At 54.4% G+C, this 23699-nt stretch overlaps 1 protein-coding gene across 2 annotated transcripts in view; it reads left to right on the top strand.

The window, feature by feature from the left end:
* PDE7A (phosphodiesterase 7A) overlaps window positions 1-23699 on the top strand; it is a 51101-nt gene that overhangs the window by 26143 nt on the left and 1259 nt on the right. The window contains exons 2-12 of one of the 2 annotated variants that reach the window (XM_068162486.1): window positions 3164-3224; window positions 9241-9324; window positions 15865-16016; window positions 16832-16895; window positions 18247-18342; window positions 19353-19453; window positions 20225-20356; window positions 20635-20726; window positions 21878-22022; window positions 22143-22239; window positions 23375-23455. In XM_068162486.1, the coding sequence (XP_068018587.1) occupies window positions 3164-3224; window positions 9241-9324; window positions 15865-16016; window positions 16832-16895; window positions 18247-18342; window positions 19353-19453; window positions 20225-20356; window positions 20635-20726; window positions 21878-22022; window positions 22143-22239; window positions 23375-23455 (1105 nt within the window). The remainder of the gene's footprint in view (window positions 1-3163; window positions 3225-9240; window positions 9325-15864; window positions 16017-16831; window positions 16896-18246; window positions 18343-19352; window positions 19454-20224; window positions 20357-20634; window positions 20727-21877; window positions 22023-22142; window positions 22240-23374; window positions 23456-23699) is intronic. The other variant, XM_068162487.1, reaches the window with a different exon arrangement.

Raw genomic sequence — 23699 nt, 5'->3', positions numbered from 1 at the left:
AAGAACAACTTAAAACTTAGTGAGGATAGTAGAAATCAGTGCATTTTGCTTCCTGGACAGGATATCCTTTTTGTGGTGTTGATTTCAGGGTTACAGGAGTGGAAATACCAGTTCTGTTTGCCTGGGTGAAGTGCTGGCTGCTTCACTTTGTAACCTTCCCATCTGAGATGCCTCTGTTTGCAAAATGTGTGCTGCTGTCTGAGTTAGCAATTCCTCTTCTCATGCTAAGGAACAGAACTGGCCCCATGATAAGGGGTTCCTCTTCATCTCCATTTGTAAAGGGTGGCCCCCATAATAAGGGTGTCAGAGATTGTGTTCAGGTGGGAAAAAGGAGGGGTTCCAGGTAGCTGCCACATTAATGCCTCTGCACTTGCTGGCTGTGTTTTTAAAGGGGCTGATGCCTGATGTTTCTCCTGAAGAATTCCTTTGGTGCTCATCCATTCCTCCTATTTCCTGCTGCTTTTCAGTCCTCCTGCTATTCTGATTGAGTTCTAGAGTTCTAAGTTGAAGTCAACCAAGCTCTCCCCCCACCCCCCAACTCTGTTTTCTTTTCTGATCAGTTTTCAAGCTTTTGTTCTGTCTGGTTTTGTTGAGTCTTGAGGGTTTTGTGTTGATAAACCTTTGGGTAAATCTTAAGATGCCACATGATGCAGAGTCACAGATTGCATTGGGGTGGAAGAGACCCTCAAGGGTCATGATGTCCAGCCTCCCTGCAGTCAGAAGTGACATCTGCAGCTAGATCAGGCTGCCCAGGTCCACGTGGTCTTGAATGTCCCCAGGAATGGAGCTTCAACCCCATCCCTGGGCAACCTGTTGCAGTGTTTCACCACTCTCATTGTGCAGAACTTCCTCCTGATGTCCAGCCTAAATCTGCCCTGCTCCAGTTTCAAACCATTGCCCCTCATCCCCACAGGCCCTTCTGAACAGTCCCTCCCCAGCCTTCCTGTAGGTCCTCTTCAGATATTGAAATGCAGCTCTAAGGTCTCCTTGGAGCATTTCTTCCCCAGGCTGAACCCAAGTCTCTCAACCTGTCCTCATAGTAGAGGTACTCCAGCCTCTGATCATCTTTGTGGCCTCCTCTGGACTCTCTCCACCAGGTCTGTGTCCTTCCTGTGGTTGGGGCTCCAGAGCTGGACACAGCACTGTGAGTGAGGCCTCAGCAGTGCAGAGGGGCAGAATCAGCTCTCTTGACCTGCTGGGGTGTCTAAGAGAAAATGCCCTACAGCTGCTGTTGAGGTGTCACTGGTGCTGGTAACTCACTCAAAGCAGCTGAGTTTGTGGCTGAGTGCCTTGGGAGATGCTCCTGGGAAACAGCTTTGTGTGGGGGAAAAGACAAACCTGCCTCACTCAGGTGTTTGCAGGGGGGCTCTGATGCCTCCAGCTGGTTAGTGTCACCTTCCTGACAGCAACTTTGTCTGGCTACTGGTTTGATGAACTCTCAGAACACTGAGCTCCAGTGAGGGATACAGCAAATGCCAGCAGTGTTCTGCAGCGCCTTCCCAAGCTCAGCCCCAGTTTAAGTGGTGTAAAAGACCATTCCCCAGTGTTGTCAGTGGGGAAAAGCTTCTCTTGTGGAGTAGGCAAATGCCTTGTGGGAGACTCTGGATCAGACCTTAGTGTGGAACTTGGAATCACTTGAAATAATTCTGAGGATGGTGCTCAAGGCCAGGCTTGCTCTGGAGTCAGTGATGGCTGGAGAAACCTGGGCTGGTTGGTTTGTCCTTCTGGGGACTGCAGTTGATCAGCTGTCTTAGAAACTTAAATGGTTTCAAAGCTTGGCCTTGAGCAGCCTGGACTCTAGTGGAAGGTGTCCCTGCCCATGGCAGGGGGCTGGACCTAGGTGATCTTTAAAGGCCCTTCCAACCCAAACCATTCTAGGGTTCTATGAACAAAAGAGAGAAGCCTGTTGGGAGCAGCACAACCAGAACTGCCTGAGAGAAAGCTCCAAACTACTTCTTGTTTTCTTCCTGAAACCCATCCTCTGCTTGTGGGCAAGTCACTGGGGTAGTAAAGCCCCCAGAAGGTAAAACCACCTGCCTGGGTGTGTTGCTGCCCTCTGGCTTCTGAACAACCCCCTGAGGTGTGTGTGAGTGCTGTGTGCTCCCCCAGAGAGCAGAGATGGTTCTGGATGGCAGTGCTGAGCCTCGGAGGCCCCCAGCTCAGCAGCCTGCCCTCCCTCAGCTGTTGGGGCATGAGACCAGCAGTTGTCCCTCTCCAGGCTCCCAAAGGCGGCAGGTCAGTGCTTGCTCAGCCCCAGTGCCCATCAGTGCTGCTGGGGCTGTGCTCTGGGCTGGACTGGGAAAGCTGGGAGCTAAAACTGATACATGAGTGGAAACGTCTGTGTTTGGCACAAACAGCAGCAGGTGCTCCGTTTCCAGGCTGTGCTCCCCAGCATCACTGCACGGTTTCCCTTTGAAGATCTCCCTCTGTGCTATTTTGGCACCTCACCCCCCTTGCATGGCCTTTAGTAACTTCCTCTCCTCTTGGGAAAAGGTTTTAAGGCAGAGCTTCCTGAAAAATCTCCTCTCTTGGTAGCTGCTTCCTTCACCTGTCTGCAGGGAGTCCCTGTGGTGCTGTTCTGGGCGGATGAATGATCTGCTGCTGCAGTTGGAACTTCTTCCACTCCTCTTCCTTAAACATGTGCTAGAAAAGAGGAGAAGCAAAAGCTTCTCTTACTGTTCTGCCTTCTGGAAGGGTAAATGACACTCTGGTGTGAAACTGAAATCGAAGGTGAGCTTTTCAAAGCGGCAGCCCTGTATAAACAATCTGCCCAGATCGCTCCCTGGCTTCAGTGCTGAAGCAAACCAGCCCACCCTCTTCTGGTGACTGTGCTCCTGCCTGGAAAGGAGCAGGGTGGTTATGAGCCTCACCTAATGATCTAAGGAATTTGTTCATGGAGTCACAGAATGGTAGGGGTTGGAAGGGACCTGCAGAGTTCAATCCCCTTGCCTGAGCAGGATAAGCCAGGGCAGGGCACACAGGAACACATCCAGGTGGGTTTGGAATCTCTCCAGAGAGAGACTCCACAACCTCTCTGGGCAGCCTGCTCCGGGGCTCTTGCTAAGTTGCAAGTGGACAAGTGACAGTTTATTTTCATCTCAAAGTGCAAACAATTCAGCTCTGACCTGCCCAGACCATAACTCTGTTTCCTTTCTCTTGGCAGAGACGTGGAGCAATTTCCTATGACAGCTCCGACCAGACTGCGCTCTACATTCGTATGCTAGGTAAGCACAGCAGCTTTGTACTGCCGAGCTCTGAGGCCTGGGATGGAGCTCCAAGGATGGGTTACAGCTGACTCTTGTGGCAACTTCTCATTCCCTTTGTGCTGGTTAGGTTGCTTAGAAGGGTCTGGGCTGTGGTGGCTGTGGGGCTGGCTGGGTTGCGTGGTGACTTTCCTCTTGCTGTTCCTGCATTCACCTTTGTGCCAGATGTTTCACCTGGAATCAAATGAAGAGTTCTTGCCAGATGTTGTACTCCTATATCAAAGAAAGTTCTGCTAATGAATCTGATGTCTTTGGTAGAAGTGGAGTTTTCCAGGTGACTCCTGAGTGATTTGTATTGCTACAATGGAATTTCTCTCACCTCTGTCTGGGACTCTTCTGCTTAAAGCTGTAGTGCAGAGAACATTTGTCTGAAGCTTACCACAGGCTTTTAAAACCCTCAAAAGTGAGGCTATGAAATGCTCAAGGTGTTCTGAAAAGAGTACTTGGATATATTGCTTGTATTGATAAACAGCTGTTGGTTTGAAACAATGCACCTAGGTCAGGGCAATCCCAGATGCCAGCCCAGGCTGGGGGGTGAGGAGATAGAGAGCAGCCCTGCAGAAAAGGACTTGGGGGTGCTGGTGGGTGAGAAACTGGACATGAGCTAACAGTGTATGCCTGCAGCAGGGGTAGGATGAGAGGTAATGGTTTGAAATGGGGACAGAGCAGGTTTAGATTGGGTGTGAGGAACAAGTTCTGCACCATGAGGCTGCTGGAACACTGCAGCAGGTTGCCCAGGGAGGTGATTGAGGCCCCCATCCCTGGAGACATTCAAGGTTAGGCTCAGTAAGGCTCTGAGCAACCTGCTGTAGCTGGAGGATGCCCCTGCTGACTGCAGGGGGTTTGGACTGGATGACCTTTGGAGGTCCCTTCCAACCCAAACCATTCTGTGGTCCTTAAGGCCCCCAGAAACTCCTCACTGCCTTGCCTGTGAGTTTCCAGCTGTGAGCTCTCTGTGTGCACATCTCCTCGTAGCCCAGGTGTGGAGGCACCTGTGTGCCTGTGCACCTGGACAGCCAACTGATCCTCTCACCTACTTTGCTGTCTTCTTTTATTTGAAGCTTGAGATTGCTAATGGCACAGCACTGCCTGCTGAAGGCTTTCTGCTAGGAGCCTGTCCTGAATTGCTTTGGAGGCTTTAAGAGGCAGAGGACAGAAGATGCTGGGCAGCTAAATGCTGCCTGGAAAAGCTGCTGCTGGTTGTTGCTGGTGGAAATGGGAGTGATTTTAAAAAGTTAAACCAACCTTTTAATGTTTACTCCTCCTTTTGGTAGGCTGCACACTACAATACTTCACAATGTGATTAATTTTTCCCCCCTGCTCTACCCAGAAGAGAAAGGAAGTCAGTTCAGGCCTGAGGGGGTTTTGTTGTCTTCATGTTGTGACAGTTTAAAAACTCAGTTTAGTTTGTGCTGCAATTAGAAGAGTTGGGTTTTCTGCTTCAAATCTTCCAGACTGAGTACAGTGAAGATCTGTAAGGATTTACCTCCACTGCACTGATATGCTTGAATTAAAGGTGCTGCAAGTGTGGGTCTGGTTTAGCCTTTCAAACTGGGTCTGCCAGGGATAGGAACTCAGCTTGTGAGGAAGTAATCCTTCATTTCTGGTTTCTGCTGCTGCTTTGGAAGCTGAGCAGTCCCATGAAGTACTCGACCCATCCTTTCTGCAGGAGGCTTTGTGCTAATGCCTGAGTAAATCCAGAGGAGAGCAAAGCACTGTAGGAGAAGCCCTGGACTGTCCTGGGCAGAACTGGAATGTGTCCAGAATGTGAAGGAAGGGAAATTCTCCCTCATTCTCTCCTTGCAGTTAGTGAGCAGAGGGTGTGCTGGGTGCTTGGTGTGGCTGGCTTGCTGGCAGCTGTTGCTGTTCAGAGGCAGTGAGGCTTTGGAAGGGTTTCTCACTTGTGGGTGATCACTTGATTTCCCCTGGGGTTCCCTCTGCTCTCCTGCAGGAGTTAGCAGCTATTTACAGATGTATTACTGTTTGATTCATGAAGGGACTGTAGCAAAGAGCAGCCTGAGAGCTGAGCAGTTGGACACAGCAGTCTGCAGAAGCAGCCAGGTCAGAGTGGATTCAGGAGTGAATGCATTTCCCCTGCAGAACTGTGAGAGCTCTGGTTTAGTTTTTCCTGTTTGTCTTCATGCACTTCAGCAGAGGAAGCTGTAAGGAGTCCTCAGGTGTAACATAGCTGCAAGGTAGGCACAGCCACAAGAGGCTTTGCCTTTGCCTTGCTTGGTTATCATCCCAATAGAATGGACCTCAACAGGGTGTTTATTTAGCAGACCAAAAATACAAAGCTGGGTATCTAGGACACCTCTCTGCCCCTCTCCACTTGTGCAGACTGGAGAGTTGCTTCCTTGAACCTTTCAGGCTGCTCCAGTGGGAGCCCCTTGGCAGCAAGGGTTCAGAAAGCCCTGTGGGGTGGCAGCCTTTCCAGGGGCCCTTAGAAAGAGCCGGTTTTAAGGGCACACAGACCAAACAAGGAACTTAACTGTCCCCATCGGCAGGGATACAAACAAATGGCCTTGGCTCTGACTCATCTGTCATGCCCCATGCCCAAAATACTCCCAGGCCACTCCCCAGTGCCTTATTTACTATTTTAAAGTACAGATACAGATGCAGCATTGTAGAATTTTCCTTCTAAGCCCTTGGAGCTGCTTCACCTCAGCCAGCTTTTGCTCTCAGCACCTGGGAGGGATTCCAACAGCTCCTGTAAGTGCTTCTGTGTCCTCTTGCTGCTGTCTTCATTTTGCTCTTCTGATTTGTTTGGTTTTTATATTGCCTGAAAGTTTTGCTGCTGTGCATGGGGGAGGAGTGGGGCAGTGACTGCTTGTACTGGTGAGGGGTACCTCAGCTCAGACTGGAGTGTTTCAACCTCCTTCAGAGGTCCTGAGCACTTCAGGTAGAGAACAGTGGAGGCAGAGCTGCTGTGGAGCCCAGGTTCACACTCCTCTGGTAGCAGTTGTGATGCTGTATTCCTTTTGCTTCAGTTCTGCCACATTCAGCTGACCTGTCCTCTGTTTCTCCAGCAAATTTCCTGGGAGCTTTAGGCTGTGAAGCTAATGATCCCTGCTGGAAATCCTGCTCTTCACAGCTCTGCCTTGGGTGCTTTCCCTTGAGGTGTCTGTCACAATTTCTGCTCCCAGCAGTCCTTCTCCATGCTCTGTGATTTCTGCCTCATCTCCCCAGGCAGCTGCTGCATTGTTACTGTGCCATGCTGGGCTGTTAGGGTAGCACCAAGCATGTGCAGTGTAACCCTAACAGGCAGGGATGACAGCTGTGGCCTTCCAGCTGCCCCCTGAGTATCAGAGCTGTCCTTGCTGTGTGAGCAGCAAACTGAGCAGGGGGCAGGAGCTGAGAGCTCTGGCTCAAGGTAAGTTTTTGTTACAGCCCTGATGCCTTCTCAGCTGGAGCTGCAAAGCTGCTTCTCACATTCCTCCTTCTGCTGTTTATTCAGTCTTCAAGCCTTTGTCTTAAAAATACTTACAGTCCTGGTGATGTAGGGAAAAATGCAGCTGACTGCTTGGGGAACAGCTCTTCTGTCATGGCTGTGACTCAGTGGCCATGCCCTGGAGGATGATGTCTAGCAAATGACATTCCCCTGTGCCATGCAGTTTGCAGACCTGTGATCTCAGGCCTGCAGCAGCATTACAGTCCTGGCTCTCTCTCAGTTGAATTTTGGGGTTGAGCATTAGATCTCAAATTAAACCCACATCTGGCACCTAGAGCTGGCTGTGGTCCTTGTCAGGATCTGAACCTCTTCATCAGGCAGCACTGGAACTGTCAGGTTTAACATCACCTGGAGCATTCTGGCTGAGGTGGTTTGGGGCTCTGAGCAACCTGCTCTAGTTGAAGATGTCCCTGCTCACTGCAGGGGCGTTGGGCTGGGTGACCCTTAAAGGCCCCTTCCAACCCCAAACCATCCCATGATTGGGTGTCCTCATTGACAAGGATTTGAGCAGCCTGCTCTGGTGGAGGATGTCCCTACTGACTGCAGGGGGGGTTGGACTGGGTGAGCTTTGGAGGTCCCTTCCAACCCAACCCATTGTAGGATTGTGCTGTTCAGGGCAGGTTCAGGTGAATTGTTCACCCACAGCTCCCTCTGAAGCTGTTTGCTAATCCACATCGTGGTTGGGAGAACGTGGAGGCTAAGGCTGCCTTGAAAGCCACACAGTGCCCCAAAGCTGCATCACCTCCTCTGTAAAAGCACCAACCAACACTGAAGTAACCCCTTTCTGTTCTGCTGTAGTTCAGGCTGTGAGCTCATTCACCCTGCTGTAGCTGGGACTGTTTGCCCAGATAACTGAGTGGAAGGTTGCATTCTCCTCCCTCTAAACTTCTCTTTCCTTACACAGCCACTACTGCCTTCCCCTCTTCTTCCAGAATTCCCTCCCCTTTCCCTTTGTGCTGATTTATTCTGGGTGCCCAACAGAGGAGTTCTGCAATTTGCTGCCTCTGTACTGCCTCTTGCCCTCTGCTCAGCTGAATGCTTGGAACCTCCTTAAGCAATATATTGTCAGTGGGCTGAAAAATAATAGCCACAGGTAGAAATTGGATTATTTCCCCTTGCAGCTCTCAAGGTTTTCAGTTTCAAAACCCCCAGAGGAGTTAGAAGTGTGTTTGGTGTGGTTTTACTGCTACACAAACTTCAGGCTTGTTCTCTGGGGAGCTCTTGGCCTCTTTAGGGTTTGTGGGCTTCCCAGCCTGCCTCATGAGATAACATTCATGCGCAGTCTGTCACCACAGATAGGCAGTGTGCAGAGAGATGGGTCTCTAGGAAGCACCTCTGGAGTGTTAGAAGTCTGTTACTGAAGTTTCACTCAGTGGCTTTGACTGTGTTCTGATCACCTGCCTGCTTCAGCATTACAGAGGAGCAGGATGGAGAGGAAAGGGGAAAACTGCTCTCAAGAAGTTAGCTGGAAATGGAATAGCTGTATTTTATCTTGTTCTTCTGTTGGGGTGCCTGTGAGGCAGGCGTTGAACTTTGGGATCATAGGAAGCAGGTCATCAAACTCTGGGTTCATGGGAAGCTGATGTCAGACTTGGGGTTCATATCAAACTGTGCCTGAGGAGAGCAGAAAGTGTTTTCACAGCTAGACACCAGGACATTTTCCCATCTTAAATGCCACCACTTGGTTAGGATTTGAGAAGTGAACCTCTGCTGCATTTGAGCCTCCAAGGGCTGCCCAGTTTGTGGCTGCCAGAGATTTGAAGTGCAAGCCTTTAATCAGGTGAATGTGTGCAGATAGCTAACCAGGGAATACTGATCAGCTTTCAGCTGGTCCAGTGCCTGAGCAGAAGTCAGCTGGCATGCTGCAGGGTTCAGGCTGAAGCTGATTGCAGTGCAAGGGGCTTTGCTGACATTTTAATACTGAGTTTTGGTGTTTTACTGGGCTCTTGTGTAGTATTCAAACAGCTGAGCACAAGTAAGTAAATGCTAGTGGGAGAATACTCTCCTGTGTGATCTAACCCCATCTCGTCCCCAAGCTGCCATTTCTAGACCTGAATCTGTTTGTTTTGCTGTGGTACAAAATGTTACTGTTCTGTGTGTGTGACTGAGGAGCCAGCCCAGCCTTTAATGTCCTCCTTCCCTGTCCCATACTGGTGTAGCAAGCTGTCCCTAATTCCATCTGAATGCTTCTCACGTGCTTCTGGCAAGCTGTGCTCAGGCAGGGGAGAGTGAGAGGAGCAAAGCAGCTGTGCTCAGGCAGGGGAGAGTGAGAGGAGCAAAGCAGCTGTGCTCAGGCAGGGGAGAGTGAGAGGAGCACGCAGGCAGGTTGCATGCCAACCGAGTCTTCAAACTTTGAATCTCCCCTTTGGAGCAGGCGCTGAAGCAGGAGCGCTGCAGCCGGCCTGTTGTTTGAATAGCCCTCCTCCAGCTGGGTTGGTGACTCTTTCCCCCTCCAGGCTATGTGCATTTGCATTTTATCTCTGCCACTCTTCCACACTTTTCTTTCACTCTTGACCCTGTTTCTAGGAGATGTGCGAGTAAGAAGTCGGGCAGGATTTGAGACAGAGAGAAGAGGCTCTCATCCATACATTGATTTCCGTATTTTTCACTGTAAGTATTTGAAAGCAGCTCGATCACAAAGTAATAAACAAAGGCTTCCATTAGGGTTTGAACTCCTGAGCCTCTTAAAATGAAAGCCAGCAGCTTACATGGCAAGGCTGATTTTTTATGCTTCTTAGGAAGAGTCTGTAGTGCTACTTCATCAGCAAAGACAAGAGGAAAAGCTTCACTGCCTGCTGCAGCGGGAGGTGGCCCTGCTGTGACTGCAGGGGGGGTGCACAGGATGACCTTGGAGGGTCCCTTCCAACCCAGTGCAGCCTGGGAATCTCTAAACTTCTAGCTTGAAAAATTTAAGCTCCCTGAACCCTGACTCCCTCTGGAAATGAAGACTCTGAGTGCTGAGCTCTTCCTTGGCACACACAACCAGGTGAGAAGAACGTTTTCCTGCCTGGCCCAGGATGCTATTTGAAGACAATTAGATGGCAAAGCTCTTGCTCTCAGCAGCAGCACTTAGCATTACATTCACCCAAGCATGAAGCCAGGACTTCAGCTCTTGGACACAGACAGATCTCAGATAAATCTTGAAGTGTTCTAAGAAAACAGCAGATTAATAATTAATTAATTGTGTTTAAGGAAACATTTTTTCCTCAAAAACTTTATTCCCCCCCTCCCCCAAACTTTATCTTTGCTATCAGAAGAATAATTTTGGATTTCACTTCCCCCTCTCTGTTTCTAGAACTAAATCTCTCAGCAGTTGTTGTAGTACAAAAGCTTTTGATGACCACCATGCAGCCAAGGTGCAGGGGAGTTGAGCCTCAGTTGAGTGCTGCCAGTAGCAGTGAGTGTGTTAAATCTCCTCAGGTGTCTCTACCAAGACTGGATCAGCCCACTCCAAGCATTCTGCTCCCTCCTGGCAGCCAGTGTGGTGGCTGTCATTCTTTTGTGCATGACAATGAGTGGCAGAGGCTGCTCCAGTGAATATTCTGATCTCTTGAGTTCCTCTTGACAAGCAGATCACTGCTTCAGAACTCTTAAACCCTGGGCTTCACTCAGAAGCTGGTGGCACAAACTAGGTGAGAAAGCAAAGCTTGAGGAGCCTGCTGGGGGGTTGTGTTGGTTTGTGTTGGGGTTCTCTTTCAAGAGAGGGTGAGAATCCTGTTTCAGGTCCTGCTGATTGTATTGAGTGCTATAAAAATCCTCTGTGGCAGTGGCCTGTGAGTGAGGAGCTGCCTGACTCTGTGCTGCAGGCATTTCCATGGCCTTTCAGGCTGTCAGTTGCCAGCAGAGCTCTGCTGGGAGGCAGCCCCGGTGGGTGGCTGTGCTGCTGCGGGGCTGCCGCTGTCTCTCCCCTGGCTGTGCACCGGGCAGCCCATGACTAATCAGGAAAAGGCTTTTCACACCCTTTCTTCTTGTTCCTGCTTGTCCAGGCACAGGCACCAACTTTGAGCAACATCAACTGTGGTGTCTGATGACAGCAAAGAATGTTGCTAGGAGGCCCAAAAAATTCTTTGGCTGTAACTTCCCTCTGGAGTCAGCTGCTGGGGCAGCTCTGGGACTTGCTGTGGTAGAGTCAGGTTTTCTTTTGCAGTTCAGGACTGCTGCTTGACCTCAGACTCCTGCTCCCTGGTTGCACTTGATGATCTTAAAGGTCTTTCCCAGCCTAAATGTTTCTGTGACTCCATATGCTGTGGACTTAGTAAGGAGTTCTAGTGGGAGGTGTCCCTGCCTGGGGCAGGGGGTTGGAGCTAGATGGTCTTGCAGGTCCCTTCCAACCTGAAGGGGTAGATCCAGCCCAGTCTCACTGAATCATGAGGTTACCTATTACAGAATGGGGTTTATCAGCAAAATGTTGGCTTTTAGTTGAGTCCAGGTCAGTAATCCTTTAAGCAAAAGAGTTTTAGTATCCTCCTTCCAGACTGCAGGTGGAGAGCCAGGTTTGACCTGACTTCGAGGGCATTCTCCCTGCCCTCCAGAAGGACTTTCCTTCACAGAGCTACATGGCTAAGGAATGTTAGCCCATCTGAGCAGTGGGCAGTGTGAGAGAGGAGCAGGTCTGGGCAAAACTGCCCCCCAAAGGGTCTTCTCTGCAGCTAAAGCAGAGTAAAGCACATCGAGTGTTGGCTTCCCTCCCCTCTACCCCAGCAGCAGTGCATGGATACACTTCCTGGTCCTTGTCAAGCTTCCCTGTGACTTCTCCTCTCCACTAATTCCACCCCCTGGTTCTAAGTGCTTTGCAGTGACCATTGCCTGCCTGTTCTGCTGGGGGCTTCTGTCCTGGCTGTGGCTCCCAGTGTTGAAGTCTTAGTGCAAGTCTGTGTTTTGTTTGGCTGAGCTCTGGTGTCCAGTGTCCTGCTGGTGTCAGTCATGTCTCGTGAAGAAGCTGAGTGTCTTTCAGGAAGTCCAGCTCACAGTCTGCTGACCACTTCTCTTTTCCCCCCAGTTTAACCCGGTTCTCTGTTGGTAGGTTTGCAGAGGACTGAATTTTGAGTGCATTCCCTTCAGGAAGCTGCTGGCTTTGTGGTCTTGGGGCTATTTATTCCCTTTTTAATCACCTCTGTTTCCTAGAGTGCATCTTCAGCTAGGCTTAACAAAGTCAAGTTTGTAGAGCAGATTGAGATTGGCTGTGAGGAGCAAGTTCTGCACCATGAAGGTGCTGGAACACTGCTACAGGTTGCCCAGGGAGGGAGTCAAGGCTCCATCCCTGGAGCTATTCAAGGATCTGAGCAGGATGCTCTAGTGGAAGATGTCCCTGCTGAGTGCCCTGGGGTTGGACTAATGACCTTTAGAGGCCCCTTCCAACCCAACCCCTTCTGTGATTCTGTGGCACTGCTGCAGTCTGTAAGACTCTTCAGGAAAGGAGGTCTCTGGTGATGTCTTGCAGGGCATCACCTCCAGAAGAGCAACTCCTGGAGCCTCCTTCAGGCCCACCTGGCCCTTGTGATCCTGGGCAAGCTGCTGTGGCTGACCCTGTTTCAGCAGGGGGTTTGGACTGGATGATCTCCAGAGGTCCCTTCCACTCTCTCCCATCCTGTGATCAAGGAGACTCCACAGTAGAGTTGTTCTTAGGTGGGGTACTGGTAGAGCTTCTCGAAGGTGAAGTGGTTTGGATTCCTCTCAGCCAGGAGACACACTGCTTGCTAGGATCTCCTGCATTTCTGAATGGCTTGATGGGAACAGAGCTGCCGCTGGAATGCTGCTGGGTCCCTCTAGTGGTGTGAGGTGCTGGGGAATGCCTCCACTTTGGGCAGAAAGAGCTCTTCACTGAACATGTGGGGAGAGCTGGCATGTGGAAACGAGCACTTCTGCCCAGTGTGTGTGTTTCCAGGTGCTGGGAACTGCCAGCAGCTCTGCTGGGAGTATCTGCTGTGTGAAAACGATCAGCTGGGTTGAGTCCTCTGGAAGAAGAGATTCCCTTGAACTTCAAGGGGAAAGCCCTCCTCTGGTGACCCCCCCAGCAAACCTCAGCCTTGCCCTTCACACAGCATCCTTCCTCTCCTGTATGCCCTTTAATTCCTCTTCTGCTGGTGGCAGCCCTCTTGCTAATCCCAGAGTTCAGTGGCTGGTAGCATGGATCATTTCCTGTTCCCCTCTTGGGCTGTGGCAGGGGAGAGCTGGAGGCAGAGCTCTTATGCCTTGCCTTAACCAGGACCCCAGCAGAGGCTTTTATCACTGTATGAAGAGCAGGTTGAAGCTTTTTGCTGGGATTGAAGGTTTCCATGAATACAAAATCAACCCAAAGCATGAAGGAGTTGTCCTTCTCCCCCTGGGGGCCTGTCCTTGCTCCCCAGAAGATGCAGAGTGGCTGTGTGTCATCAGGAGGGTATGGTTCTGTGGCTGGCAGCTGTCTGTGCTCCACTCACTTTGGATTTCTCTTTCAGCAGGAGGAAGGAGAAGTCTTTAATATGCCTCTAAAATGTGAGAACATTAATTTCTCTTTTCCCCAGGTTTTCACAAAGCACAACACACTTCAGCTTGGGAGTGGGAAGGGAGATTAAAATAAGTGTCTTGGAAAACACAAAATCTGTTGCACGAAGACAACTTGAATTAGCTTTTGTTTTCCCTTGCTGTCCTTGCAGAGCATCAGCAGGCTGGCTGGGAGCAGGGAGCAGAGCTGGGCCTTTGCTGCAGACACAGGCACTCTGTTAGCACACCAGCAGCTCACTTGGGCTGCTGAGAAACAAGAATAGCAGCGTTTCATTAATTAATACAAGCCAACAGCTTGGGAGTGACAAACGCTTTGGGGGCTGTTGAAGTAGGGGAGGAAGAGTTAAAGGAGGAGGAGCAGCCTGGGGGAGCTGCTGGGGACCTGCACAGAAGCTGCAGTTCCAGTCCCCTGGTTCCTTGCATGGAAGGTGCTTGTGAGGGCTGTGGCCTCGTTCCCCTGGCAGCCTCCTGCCCTGGCTCCCATGCTGTTTCAGGTCTCCAGACTTTCCAGGTCCTGTGCACTTATGTAGTGTCTAACTTGTCCTTTAATCTGCCCTCAGCTCCTGAGCCAGTGGCTGTGGTTGAATCCTGCAGGGGTGTTTGGCACACTGAAGGTTCCCAATGACACAGGGCATGTTTTGCAGCCTGCTTGTTCTTGAGCAGCTGTAACCTCCTCTGCACCTCCTCCTTCCCATGATGAGCTTGTTACTGAACCTGGCTTTGGCAGGGGCTCTGAAATGAGCATTTGGTGACTCAGGATGGCAGAGGGCAGGCTGGCACTCCCTAATTAATCATGCTTGTAAAGAGGAGCCTTCTGCCTGTGCCAGGAGGGAAACACCAACTTCCCACTGCACAACTGAGTCCTTCCCTGGAGCAGCCCATCCCATGAGCTTTGGTCTGCCAGGGCTGGGAAGTGGTTGCTTTTTGTCTCCTTTAGAGCAGGTTATCTGAGAGGAAGAGGAAAGGGCAGCCATGGATGCTGTCAGTGTTCCTGCAGCTGAGGAGCCTCTCTCTCTGCTGCTCCCTTCCCCCTCTTTCCTTGAAAGCCACCCATTTGCCTTTGAAATGAATCAGCTGTCAAACCTCCACAGCTGACTCACCTGTTCTGAAGTGTCTTGTTGGCAAATGCTTAGCTGTCACACAGAGCAATTTGCCTTTGGGGCTGGTGCAGTCCCCCTGAATTTGGTGTTCTGGAGCTGCAGAAAGCTTCTAGGGCTCCAAATCTTCTCTCATGGGCAGCTTGTTCCTGTCCTTGCAGATTGAATGAGAGGGGCTTGGGTCAAGCCATGGTTGCTGAACCTCTTCCATTGCTCCCTGCTCTGTGTTCTGCAGGCTGGCACTGCTCAGGCACTCTCCTCCCTTGAACCAGAGTGCTTAGGAAGGCTGGGAGGGGGCAGAGTGTGGCAATGTCCTTACTGCCCTGTGTGTGAGTGGATGTGGCTGTGCAAGCAGTTTTAGCAGCTGCTGCCAGAGCTGGGCTGGGGGAGATCAACCCTTGGCCTGAGTGGGATGACTTGAAGATGATTTTTCCTGTGAGGTTACTCTGAGGGAGCTGCTGGGAGCTCCAGCCCCCTGCTCCAGTGTTTCATGGTCTTGTGTCAGTTGCATCTCTGCTGGCACAGGCTGGGGGGTGTGACATGCTGCTGCCTTTCCTTAGATGCTGCCTTGTTGTGCATTGCCAGGCCTGTCCAGGGGGCTTTGCTCAGTGCAGGTGGGGAATGAATGGCTTGGTGAGCTGATGGAGAACACAAAGTGCATTGGGACATCTGCAGGGGAAAGAACTGATGTGGATAAAGACTTAGGGAGAATGAAACTGCTTCTGCTGGAAGGCAGGGGTTGAGCTGAGGTTGCTATAATGCCAGACCTCCCTTCTTTCCCTCTTCCCTCCCCCTTCCCCCCTCCTTTTCCCTGCTCCAAGTCACTTTGGGGAGCATGAGGGAATTCCAAGATTACTGACTGTTTGTGCAGAACTGTTTCTGAACCACTTCAGGCATCTCAGGTGGGATCAGGCTTAAGCCAGCATCACTTGTTAGAACTAACCACTTAAAGCAAAGCAAACCCTTTGGATCAGGAAGAGGGTAAAAGATTCACTGTGCTGGGCAAGGGAATTGGAGCTGCTGTGAGTCTGTGGTCCTTGTTTGGCAGAGGAGAGCTTGCAGCAGAGTTGTCTGCAAAAGCACCCAAATCCCTTGACTGGTTAAAACTTTGCCAGCCAAGGGAGTTTCTGAGCTCTGACAGCTGTGCCAGAGCTCCTGGGTCAGCAGGCAGTGGCTGGCACTGAGGTGTGAGAGCAGAGGAGCTTTGCTGGGGTCCTGGCGTGCTGCCTGGGCGTCAGGCAGCTGTCTGCAGTGCTGGGTGTTTGTGCACAACTCCCCTAACACTTCTGACCTTTCAGTGCCAGAGGTCCTCAGACAGCTCAGTTTCAGCTCTTTCAATGCTTGTTTCTCCTCACAGGGTGCTCACACAGAACACTTCCATCTCTCGTGGCTCTGCACCCACGGAAAGCTCTGTTACGTGCGGCTGGCTGACACCCACCCCCCGCGCCGCCCTCAGCGCCAGGCCGAACTCAAACCCGCCCCAGCAGGCAGCCTGCCTGCCCTGCCCTGGCCAGCCCTCTCTGGCGCAGGCTCCTGGGAGAGTGTTTGATTGTCCTGGTTTCCTTTGTAGCAAACTCTGAGATCGAGGTGTCTGTGTCTGCGAGGAACGTGCGGCGCTTGCTTAGCTTCCAGAGGTACCTGCGATCGTCCCGCTTCTTCCGCGGCAGCGCCGGCCCGCACGCCTCTAACATCCTAGATGATGATTACAATGGACAGGCCAAGGTTGGTTGCTTCAGCTCTTGCTCATCTCTTTGGTTTGGTTTATCCCTTGTGAAGTACTGCTGGCTCTTTGCTGGCCTGGCCCCGCTGCTCGCAGTGCAGCCCAGCGTGGGCTGCGACCTCTGGTTTGTGCCTGCGAGTCCCAGGATGCTCTTTGCAGGGAGGGTGAGGAGGCACTGCAGCAGGCACCTCCCTGCAGCTGCTCCAGGCCAGGCTGGAGGAGGCCTTGGGCAGCCTGGGCTGGTGGGAGGTGTCCCTGCCCAGGGCAGGGGGTTGGAACTGGATGATCCTCAGGGTCCCTTCCAGCTCCACCCATTGTGTGTGTCTCTGGCCTATGATTCTGCACCAGCAGGGCGGTGCTGGTTCAGTTGGCTGGGCAGCCAAAAGGCAGCTTCTCAAGGAGGTGAGAAGCTTGGCTCCTCTGTCCAGTAGCAGACCCAGGTGTTACTTCTCTCAGCAACAAGAAAAAGACACATCAAGCAAGGGGAGAGCCTGCAGCAAGCTGAGTGCACTGGCTCCCTGCAGAAGCTGAGCTGGGAGAGGCAGAGGTGTCCTGTTGTAACCTCAGTCTTGGAAAGCGTCTGAGTTCCTTTAGGACAGTGGCTGAAGGGTGAGGGACACTCTGCAGCCAGTCTGGCAGGGCACTGCTTGCACTTCATTCTGCACCATGGAGCTGAGAGGGGTGCAGTTCTCAGGCTTCATTCTGCTCTTGGTGCCATTTATTGTGTATGTGGGAATGCACAAACCTGCCTCTGGAAACTGAAGCACTCTCCTGGGCTGTGGGAAGGGGGAACTGACAGCTCTGTGTTTTCTTTCAGTGCATGCTGGAGAAGGTTGGCAATTGGAATTTTGATATTTTTCTTTTTGACAGACTGACAAATGGTGAGTGTGCTGGGGCTGCTGCATCTCTGCTGTCTCTTAGCATGAAATACCTCTGCTCTCAGGGTGCAGGATGTCATTGCTTGGCTCACCCCCCCCCATCCCCACCCCCCCTTTTCATCAGGCAGCACTTTGTGATGTGATGGCTTTGAATCTAAATCCTAACCTGCCTGCTCACTCTTACAATCCTGCTGGAATCCTCTCAGGGTCTGAGTCACCTGCAGGGCTGGGTCCAGCTCTGGAGCCCCCAGCACAGGAAGGACATGGACCTGATGGAGCAGGTCCAGAGGAGGCCACAAGGATGATCATGGGGCTGGAGCAGCTCTGCTACAAGGCCAGGCTGAGGGAGCTGGGAGTGTTCAGCCTGGAGAAGAGAAGGCTCCAGGCAGACCTCAGAGCAGCCTGCCAGTCCCTGAAGGGGCTACAGGAAGGCTGCAGAGGGACTGTTCCCAAAGGCCTGTAGGGACAGGCCCAGGGGCAATGGTCTGAAATGAGAGCAGAGCAGATTTGGATGTGAGGAACAAGTTCTGCACCAGGAGGCTGCTGGAACACTGCAGCAGGTTGCCCAGGGAGGTGATTGAAGCCCCATCCCTGGAGACATTCAAGGTCAGGCTGGACAGGGCTCTGGGCAGCCTGCTGCAGTGGAGGATGTCCCTGCTGAGTGCAGGGGGTTGGACTGGGTGAGCTTTGGAGGTCCCTTCCAACCCAGAGCATTCTGTGGTTCTCTAATAAGCCACAACTGGGATCTGTCTGCAGTCAGTAGCAGGCACATGGAGCAAGCAGACCTCTGCAGGCTCTCTCTGGTCTCTTAGAGCTTGCCCACTGCAGGTGACCAGGACGCTGCTAGCTGGGAGCAGGGGAAGGGTGCTGGAAGCTTCTCCTCCTGCACATTTCCTGCAGGAACTGGAAATGTCCTGGGTGAAAGAGGGAGCAGTTGGGCCAGCAGCTGAGGAAGTGAGAGCTGGCACAGGCCCAGTGCACACTGAGCCAGAGCAGTGGCAGTTTGCTCTTCACCTCAGGTTGTGTGACTCAGTGTGAAGCCGCAGGGCTGCCGGTGAGGTCTTGCACCCTGCTGTGGATGAGGCTGGATCCCACTGTGAGCAGCTTGCCCACTGAAACTGGTGCTTTGTCTGCCCAGCCACATTCTCCTCCTCCCAGCTGGGTGCTGCATGCCTTCTGCTGAGGCCTTGCTGGAGGAGAGAGCTCCTGCAGCCTCCCCCTGCCCTGGGGTGGCAGCGCTGCCCCTGCCCGTTTGCTTGTGCAAGGTGTGTGAGCACTGTGCTTGGAGCAATGCACCTGAGAGCCACTGCTGTCCTGGCTGCCAGTGAGCTGAGTGTCTTCATCTTGTTTGCAGGCAACAGTCTTGTCAGCCTAACCTTTCACCTCTTCAACCTCCATGGACTCATCGAACACTTCCAGCTGGACACCATGAAGCTCCGCAGGTTTTTGGGTAAGGGCAGCTCCTGATGGCAGTGACTGCTGCTGCCCTGGCTCCCTGCAGCCCTGCTCTGCCCCCTGCTGCTCCTAGCTGAGCAGGGATGACTCCAGGTGGTGGTGGAAACGATGTGGTTGAGACACTGGCGAAGGCTGCAGGAGTGTGGGAATCTGTCTTGAATCCAGGGCCCTGCTCCTGCTGCAGGCCTCTGGGGGGGCTGCTCCTGCTGCAGGCCTCTGGGGGGGCTGCTCCTGGGTGCCTCTGGGGGGGCTGCTCCTGCTGCAGGCCTCTGGGGGGGCTGCTCCTGGGTGCCTCTGGGGGGGCTGCTCCTGGGTGCCTCTGGGGGGGCTGCTCCCGGGCGCCTCTGGGGGGGCTGCTCCCGGGCGCCTCTGGGGGGCTGCTCCTGCTGCAGGCCTCTGGGGGGGCTGCTCCCGGGCGCCTCTGGGGGGCTGCTCCTGCTGCAGGCCTCTGGGGGGGCTGCTCCCACTGCAGGCCTCTGGGGGGGCTGCTCCCGGGGGCCTCTGGGGGGCTGCTCCCGCTGCAGGCCTCTGGGGGGGCTGCTCCCGCTGCAGGCCTCTGGGGGGGCTGCTCCTGCTCCCGGGGGCCTCTGGGGGGCTGCTCCTGCTGCAGGCCTCTGGGGGGGCTGCTCCCGGGCGCCTCTGGGGGGGGCTGCTCCCGGGCGCCTCTGGGGGGGCTGCTCCCGGGCGCCTCTGGGGGGGCTGCTCCTGGGGGCCTCTGGGGGGGCTGCTCCTGCTGCAGGCCTCTGGGGGGGCTGCTCCCGGGGGCCTCTGGGGGGGCTGCTCCCGGGCGCCTCTGGGGGGCTGCTCCCGCTGCGGGCCTCTGGGGGGCTGCTCCCGCTGGGGGCCTCTGGGGGGCTGCTCCTGCTGCAGGCCTCTGGGGGGGCTGCTCCCACTGCAGGCCTCTGGGGGGGCTGCTCCCGGGCGCCTCTGGGGGGCTGCTCCTGGCAAGGACACATCCAACCTTGCTGTGTTACTCAGGTGTGGATGTTTGTTGTTCCCCTGCAGTTATGGTTCAGGAAGACTATCACAGTCAGAACCCCTACCACAACGCAGTCCATGCTGCTGATGTGACTCAGGCCATGCACTGTTACTTAAAAGAGCCCAAGGTAAGGGGATGTTCTCACCTCCTCCCCGGGGGGGCAGCTGCTGTGTGTGCATCTTCTCGCTGCAGGCTTTGTTACAGCCAACCCAGCCCCCAGCAGAGCCCCCCTGGAGCACACAGGGGCAGGGAGGTCCCCTGCATGTTGCTGAGGCCCTGGCTTCACACCCAGTGGCTGCTGGTGGACTTGTCCACCAGGAAACATCTCTGTCCTGCAAGAGTGGTCAGGCACTGGAGGAGGCTGCCCAGGGGGGTGTGGAGTCCCCACCCCTGGAGGTGTTCAGGAACTGTGTGGCCATGGCACTGGGCATGTGGTGGTGTTGGGTTGATGGTTGGACTGGATGACCTTAGAGGGCTTGTTCCAACCCAAACAGCTCTCTGGTCCTGTGTCCTCAGTGCAGCTCATCCCCAGTGTGGCATTCCCTGAGGGGCACAGCTCTGCATTCTGCTCTGAGACAAAGACAAAGGAGTTCTGGCTGCTTGGGTGCTTTCCAAGCTCTGCTTGGGAAATGGGGAGCTCCTGACCAGCCAGGAAGTAGCATTTAGTGTGCCAGCACCTTTGGAGGCCAGACCTTCCCCCTCAGAAAGAGCACCCCCCAAAGCACTGTGACCATTCTGCAGCTCTGGGGGGGAAGCACTGCCAGAAGTCAGTGGAACCTTGGTTTGAAATGAGAAGTGGCTCTGAGCTGCTGGTGGCTGTTAGCCACTGCAGAGCCACCCAGCCCCTCTTTGAGGGCACTCTGGCAGAGCTACCAGGCTGTTTGCTCTTCTCTTCCAGCTTTCCAGATCTCTAACCCCATGGGACGTCCTGCTCAGTTTGATAGCAGCTGCCACACATGATTTGGATCACCCAGGTGTCAACCAACCCTTCCTAATTAAAACCAACCATTACTTAGCAACTTTGTATAAGGTAAGGCCACAAGGGGTTGGTGCTCCTGTGACAGGCAGGCTGGGGAAGTCCCTGAGGAGCAGGGAAAAGGGCTTTGGCTTGTGGGGTGTTCAGCCTGGGGGAGGCTTGGGTCCAGGCATTGCTCCCATGTCACTGGGGTAACAAACACCTGTGAGCTAGCAAAGTGTTCAGGGGCTGGGAAAGGAAACAAGGCAAGCAGCATCCCCAGGCCCCTATGAATGTGTCTGGTGCTGCTCTGGCTCCCTGCCTGCTGCCTCTGACCCCCTCTCCTTTGGCAGAATACCTCAGTACTGGAGAACCATCACTGGAGATCAGCAGTGGGCTTGCTGAGAGAGTCTGGTTTATTTGCACACATGTCCTTAGAGAACAGGTATGGCTCCAGGGGTGAGCAGGCTGGGCTGGGGCAGCCTCCCACAGCCAGCAGCTCTGACTCCAAGCTGCAGATCCTGCTCTTGAGGGGTTCCTGGGTGCCAGGGTGTTGGAGGGGAGGCAGTTCATGGGGCAGTGTGATGTGTGGAGAGGAACCCTTACTGCAACTCCCTCCATCCAGTCAGGCTCCTGCTCAGGTCAGCCTTGGCAGCTGGTTCCTCTTCTGCCACCACAGCTGCAGGTTAGAGCAGACCTTCCTCAGCTCCTGCAGCAAGAAACAAGCTCTAAGCAGTTTTAAACGGGGGGGGGGGGGGGGGGGGGGGGAAAGGAGGGGGGAGAAGGGAAAGCTAAAAACTGTTCCTGTCACCCAGAGAGCTGCCAGTGAAGCACCCTCGGGAGCCCTGAGCCGGGCACCCTCGGGAGCCCCGAGCTGGGCACCCTCAGGAGCCCTGAGCTGGGAGCCCCGAGCCGGGCACCCTCGGGAGCCCTGAGCTGGGAGCCCCGAGCCGGGCACCCTTGGGAGCCCTGAGCTGGGAGCCCCGAGCTGGGCACCCTCAGGAGCCCTGAGCTGGGAGCCCTGAGCCGGGCACCCTCAGGAGCTCTGAGCTGGGAGCCCCGAGCTGGGCACCCTCAGGAGCCCTGAGCTGGGAGCCCCGAGCCGGGCACCCTCGGGAGCCCTGAGCTGGGAGCCCCGAGCTGGGCACTCTCAGGAGCCCTGAGCTGGGAGCCCCGAGCTGGGCACCTCAGGAGCCCTGAGCTGGGAGCCCCGAGCCGGGCACCCTCAGGAGCCCTGAGCTGGGAGCCCTGAGCCGGGCACCCTCAGGAGCTCTGAGCTGGGAGCCCCGAGCTGGGCACCCTCAGGAGCCCTGAGCTGGGAGCCCCGAGCCGGGCACCCTCGGGAGCCCTGAGCTGGGAGCCCCGAGCTGGGCACTCTCAGGAGCCCTGAGCTGGGAGCCCCGAGCTGGGCACCTCAGGAGCCCTGAGCTGGGAGCCCTGAGCTGGGCACCCTCAGGAGCTCTCTTGTTGGAAGCGCTTCAGAGGGCATCCTCACAGCCCGGTGCAAGCACAGACACTGTCATGAGCCTGAGCAGTGTGGGGCTGGCTGCTGGTGTGGTTTGTTCTGCTCTCTGAGTGTGCTGCCCCTGCCTGCAGGCAGCTGATGGAAAGCCAGATAGGAGACCTGATCCTTGCCACTGACATCAGCCAGCAGAATGAGTACCTGGCCATGTTCCGATCCCACCTGGACAGAGGAGACCTATGCCTGGAGAACGCCAACCACCGACACTTCATCCTCCAGGTGACCTGGGGGAGGGCAGAGTCCCAGGCCCCTCCCTGGCAGTGCTGGGCACTCCTGCCAGCCCCCAGCTGGCTCTGCTGGGGGCACAGCTGCTCTGACGCTGCTCTGTTGCCTTCCTAGATGGCTCTGAAGTGCGCTGATATCTGCAACCCCTGCCGGACGTGGGAGCTGAGCAAGCAGTGGAGTGAGAAAGTAACAGAGGAGTTCTTCCACCAAGGCAAGTGAGAGCAGCAGGGCCTGCTGCTGCCTCCTGCGTTGGGGGAGAGAGACCTCGACTGGCTGCTGGGCTTTGTCTTTTGGCCTGACAGATTTACAGTGCCCTTGGGGCTTCTTCCTGTTAACCTTAATGGCTTCTGCTTGGGAGGGGTTGGTGCAGCTAAACCCCAGCCAAGAGCCTGCTGAGAATCAGGACCTGGATGGGCTGGCTCAGGAGAGCCTTCAGCCTGAAAGGTGCTCCAGGTGCACACTTGTGCTCACTGAGCATTTATGGAGTGGTTCCAGTGAATTATGAGGCCCCTTCATCAGGAGTCCTCCTTGCTGAAGCAGCTGGGAGGGCTGTTGGTGAGCAGGGGAGGGCAGGGGAGGGGGTTTGCTTACCATGCAGTTCAGGCTGCTGCTGTGAGCAGTCCATGAAGCTTCTGGCTGACACAGAGAAGGCTTTCTCCAGGGTTAGTATATTGGTTTAATAATGAACCAAAATGTGCTGCTCCTCTCCCAGGGCTGGTTCAGCTGGCCTGGGACCTGCTCCTTTGGTGCCACCAGTGGGGAGCAGCCTCCTTTCTTTGGTGCTGGCCCTCTGAGGCTGCTTCTGAGGTCAAATACTGGAGGTGCTGGAAGAGCTTGCCCAGGGAGCTGATGGAGGCTCCATCCATGGAGACATTCAAGGCCAAACTTGATGGGGCTCTGAGCAACCTGCTCCAGTTGGAGCTGTCCCTGCTGCCTGCAGGGGGGTTGGACAAGATGCCCTTGGAGGGACTCTTCCACCCAGATGCACTCTGTGAACTGTGACCAAGGTGATGGGGAAGCAGCAGCCAAGTGGCTGTGGAGAGGAAGGTCTGAAGGCCAAGCTCTCCCCTTCCAGACTGCTCAGGGGCATTTGTCGTTGCTGCAGCAGCCTGGGAAGGGTTAGTCCTGCAGGGCCCTGGGATTTGAGGGCTTGTTCTTTCAGTGTTATCTAAAGAGCAATGCAAAGCCCTGCTTGGGGGCTTGGGGAGAGGAGTCAGAGCATTCAGCCCGCTGCAAGGGACCCCCCAGGTGAAGCAGCCTGCCCATCTCCCCTCTGCTGGTGTCTGATGGCCCCCTTAGGGCCTGGACCCGCTGAGCTAACAGCTGCCAACTCTTTGTTTCCTCAGGAGACATCGAGAAGAAATACCACTTGGGTGTGAGTCCCCTCTGTGACCGGCAGACAGAGACCATCGCCAACATCCAGATCGGTAATGCCCTGGGGCCCTGCCAGCCCCTGCCTTGTGGGGAGCTGCTGGGGTCCCGTCCCTGGGGGCGCTCCAGGAACCCTGCCCATGGCCCCTGGGCACGTGGTTTGATGGCCATGGTGGTGTGGGGCTGGTGGTTGCACTGGGTGATCTTGGAGGGCTTTGCCAACCCCAACAGTTCTGATCCCCTAAAATCTGCAGTGGGTTTTTCCCCAGTTGGAGCTCTGCTGCCTTGGGTCACAGTTTT

Source organism: Melanerpes formicivorus, unplaced genomic scaffold (assembly GCF_026170545.1).
Source record: "Melanerpes formicivorus ecotype bairdi unplaced genomic scaffold, bMelFor1.0.p_v2 SCAF_65, whole genome shotgun sequence".
Classification (NCBI taxonomy): domain Eukaryota; kingdom Metazoa; phylum Chordata; class Aves; order Piciformes; family Picidae; genus Melanerpes; species Melanerpes formicivorus.
This window is presented reverse-complemented; position numbering and strand designations above follow the sequence as displayed.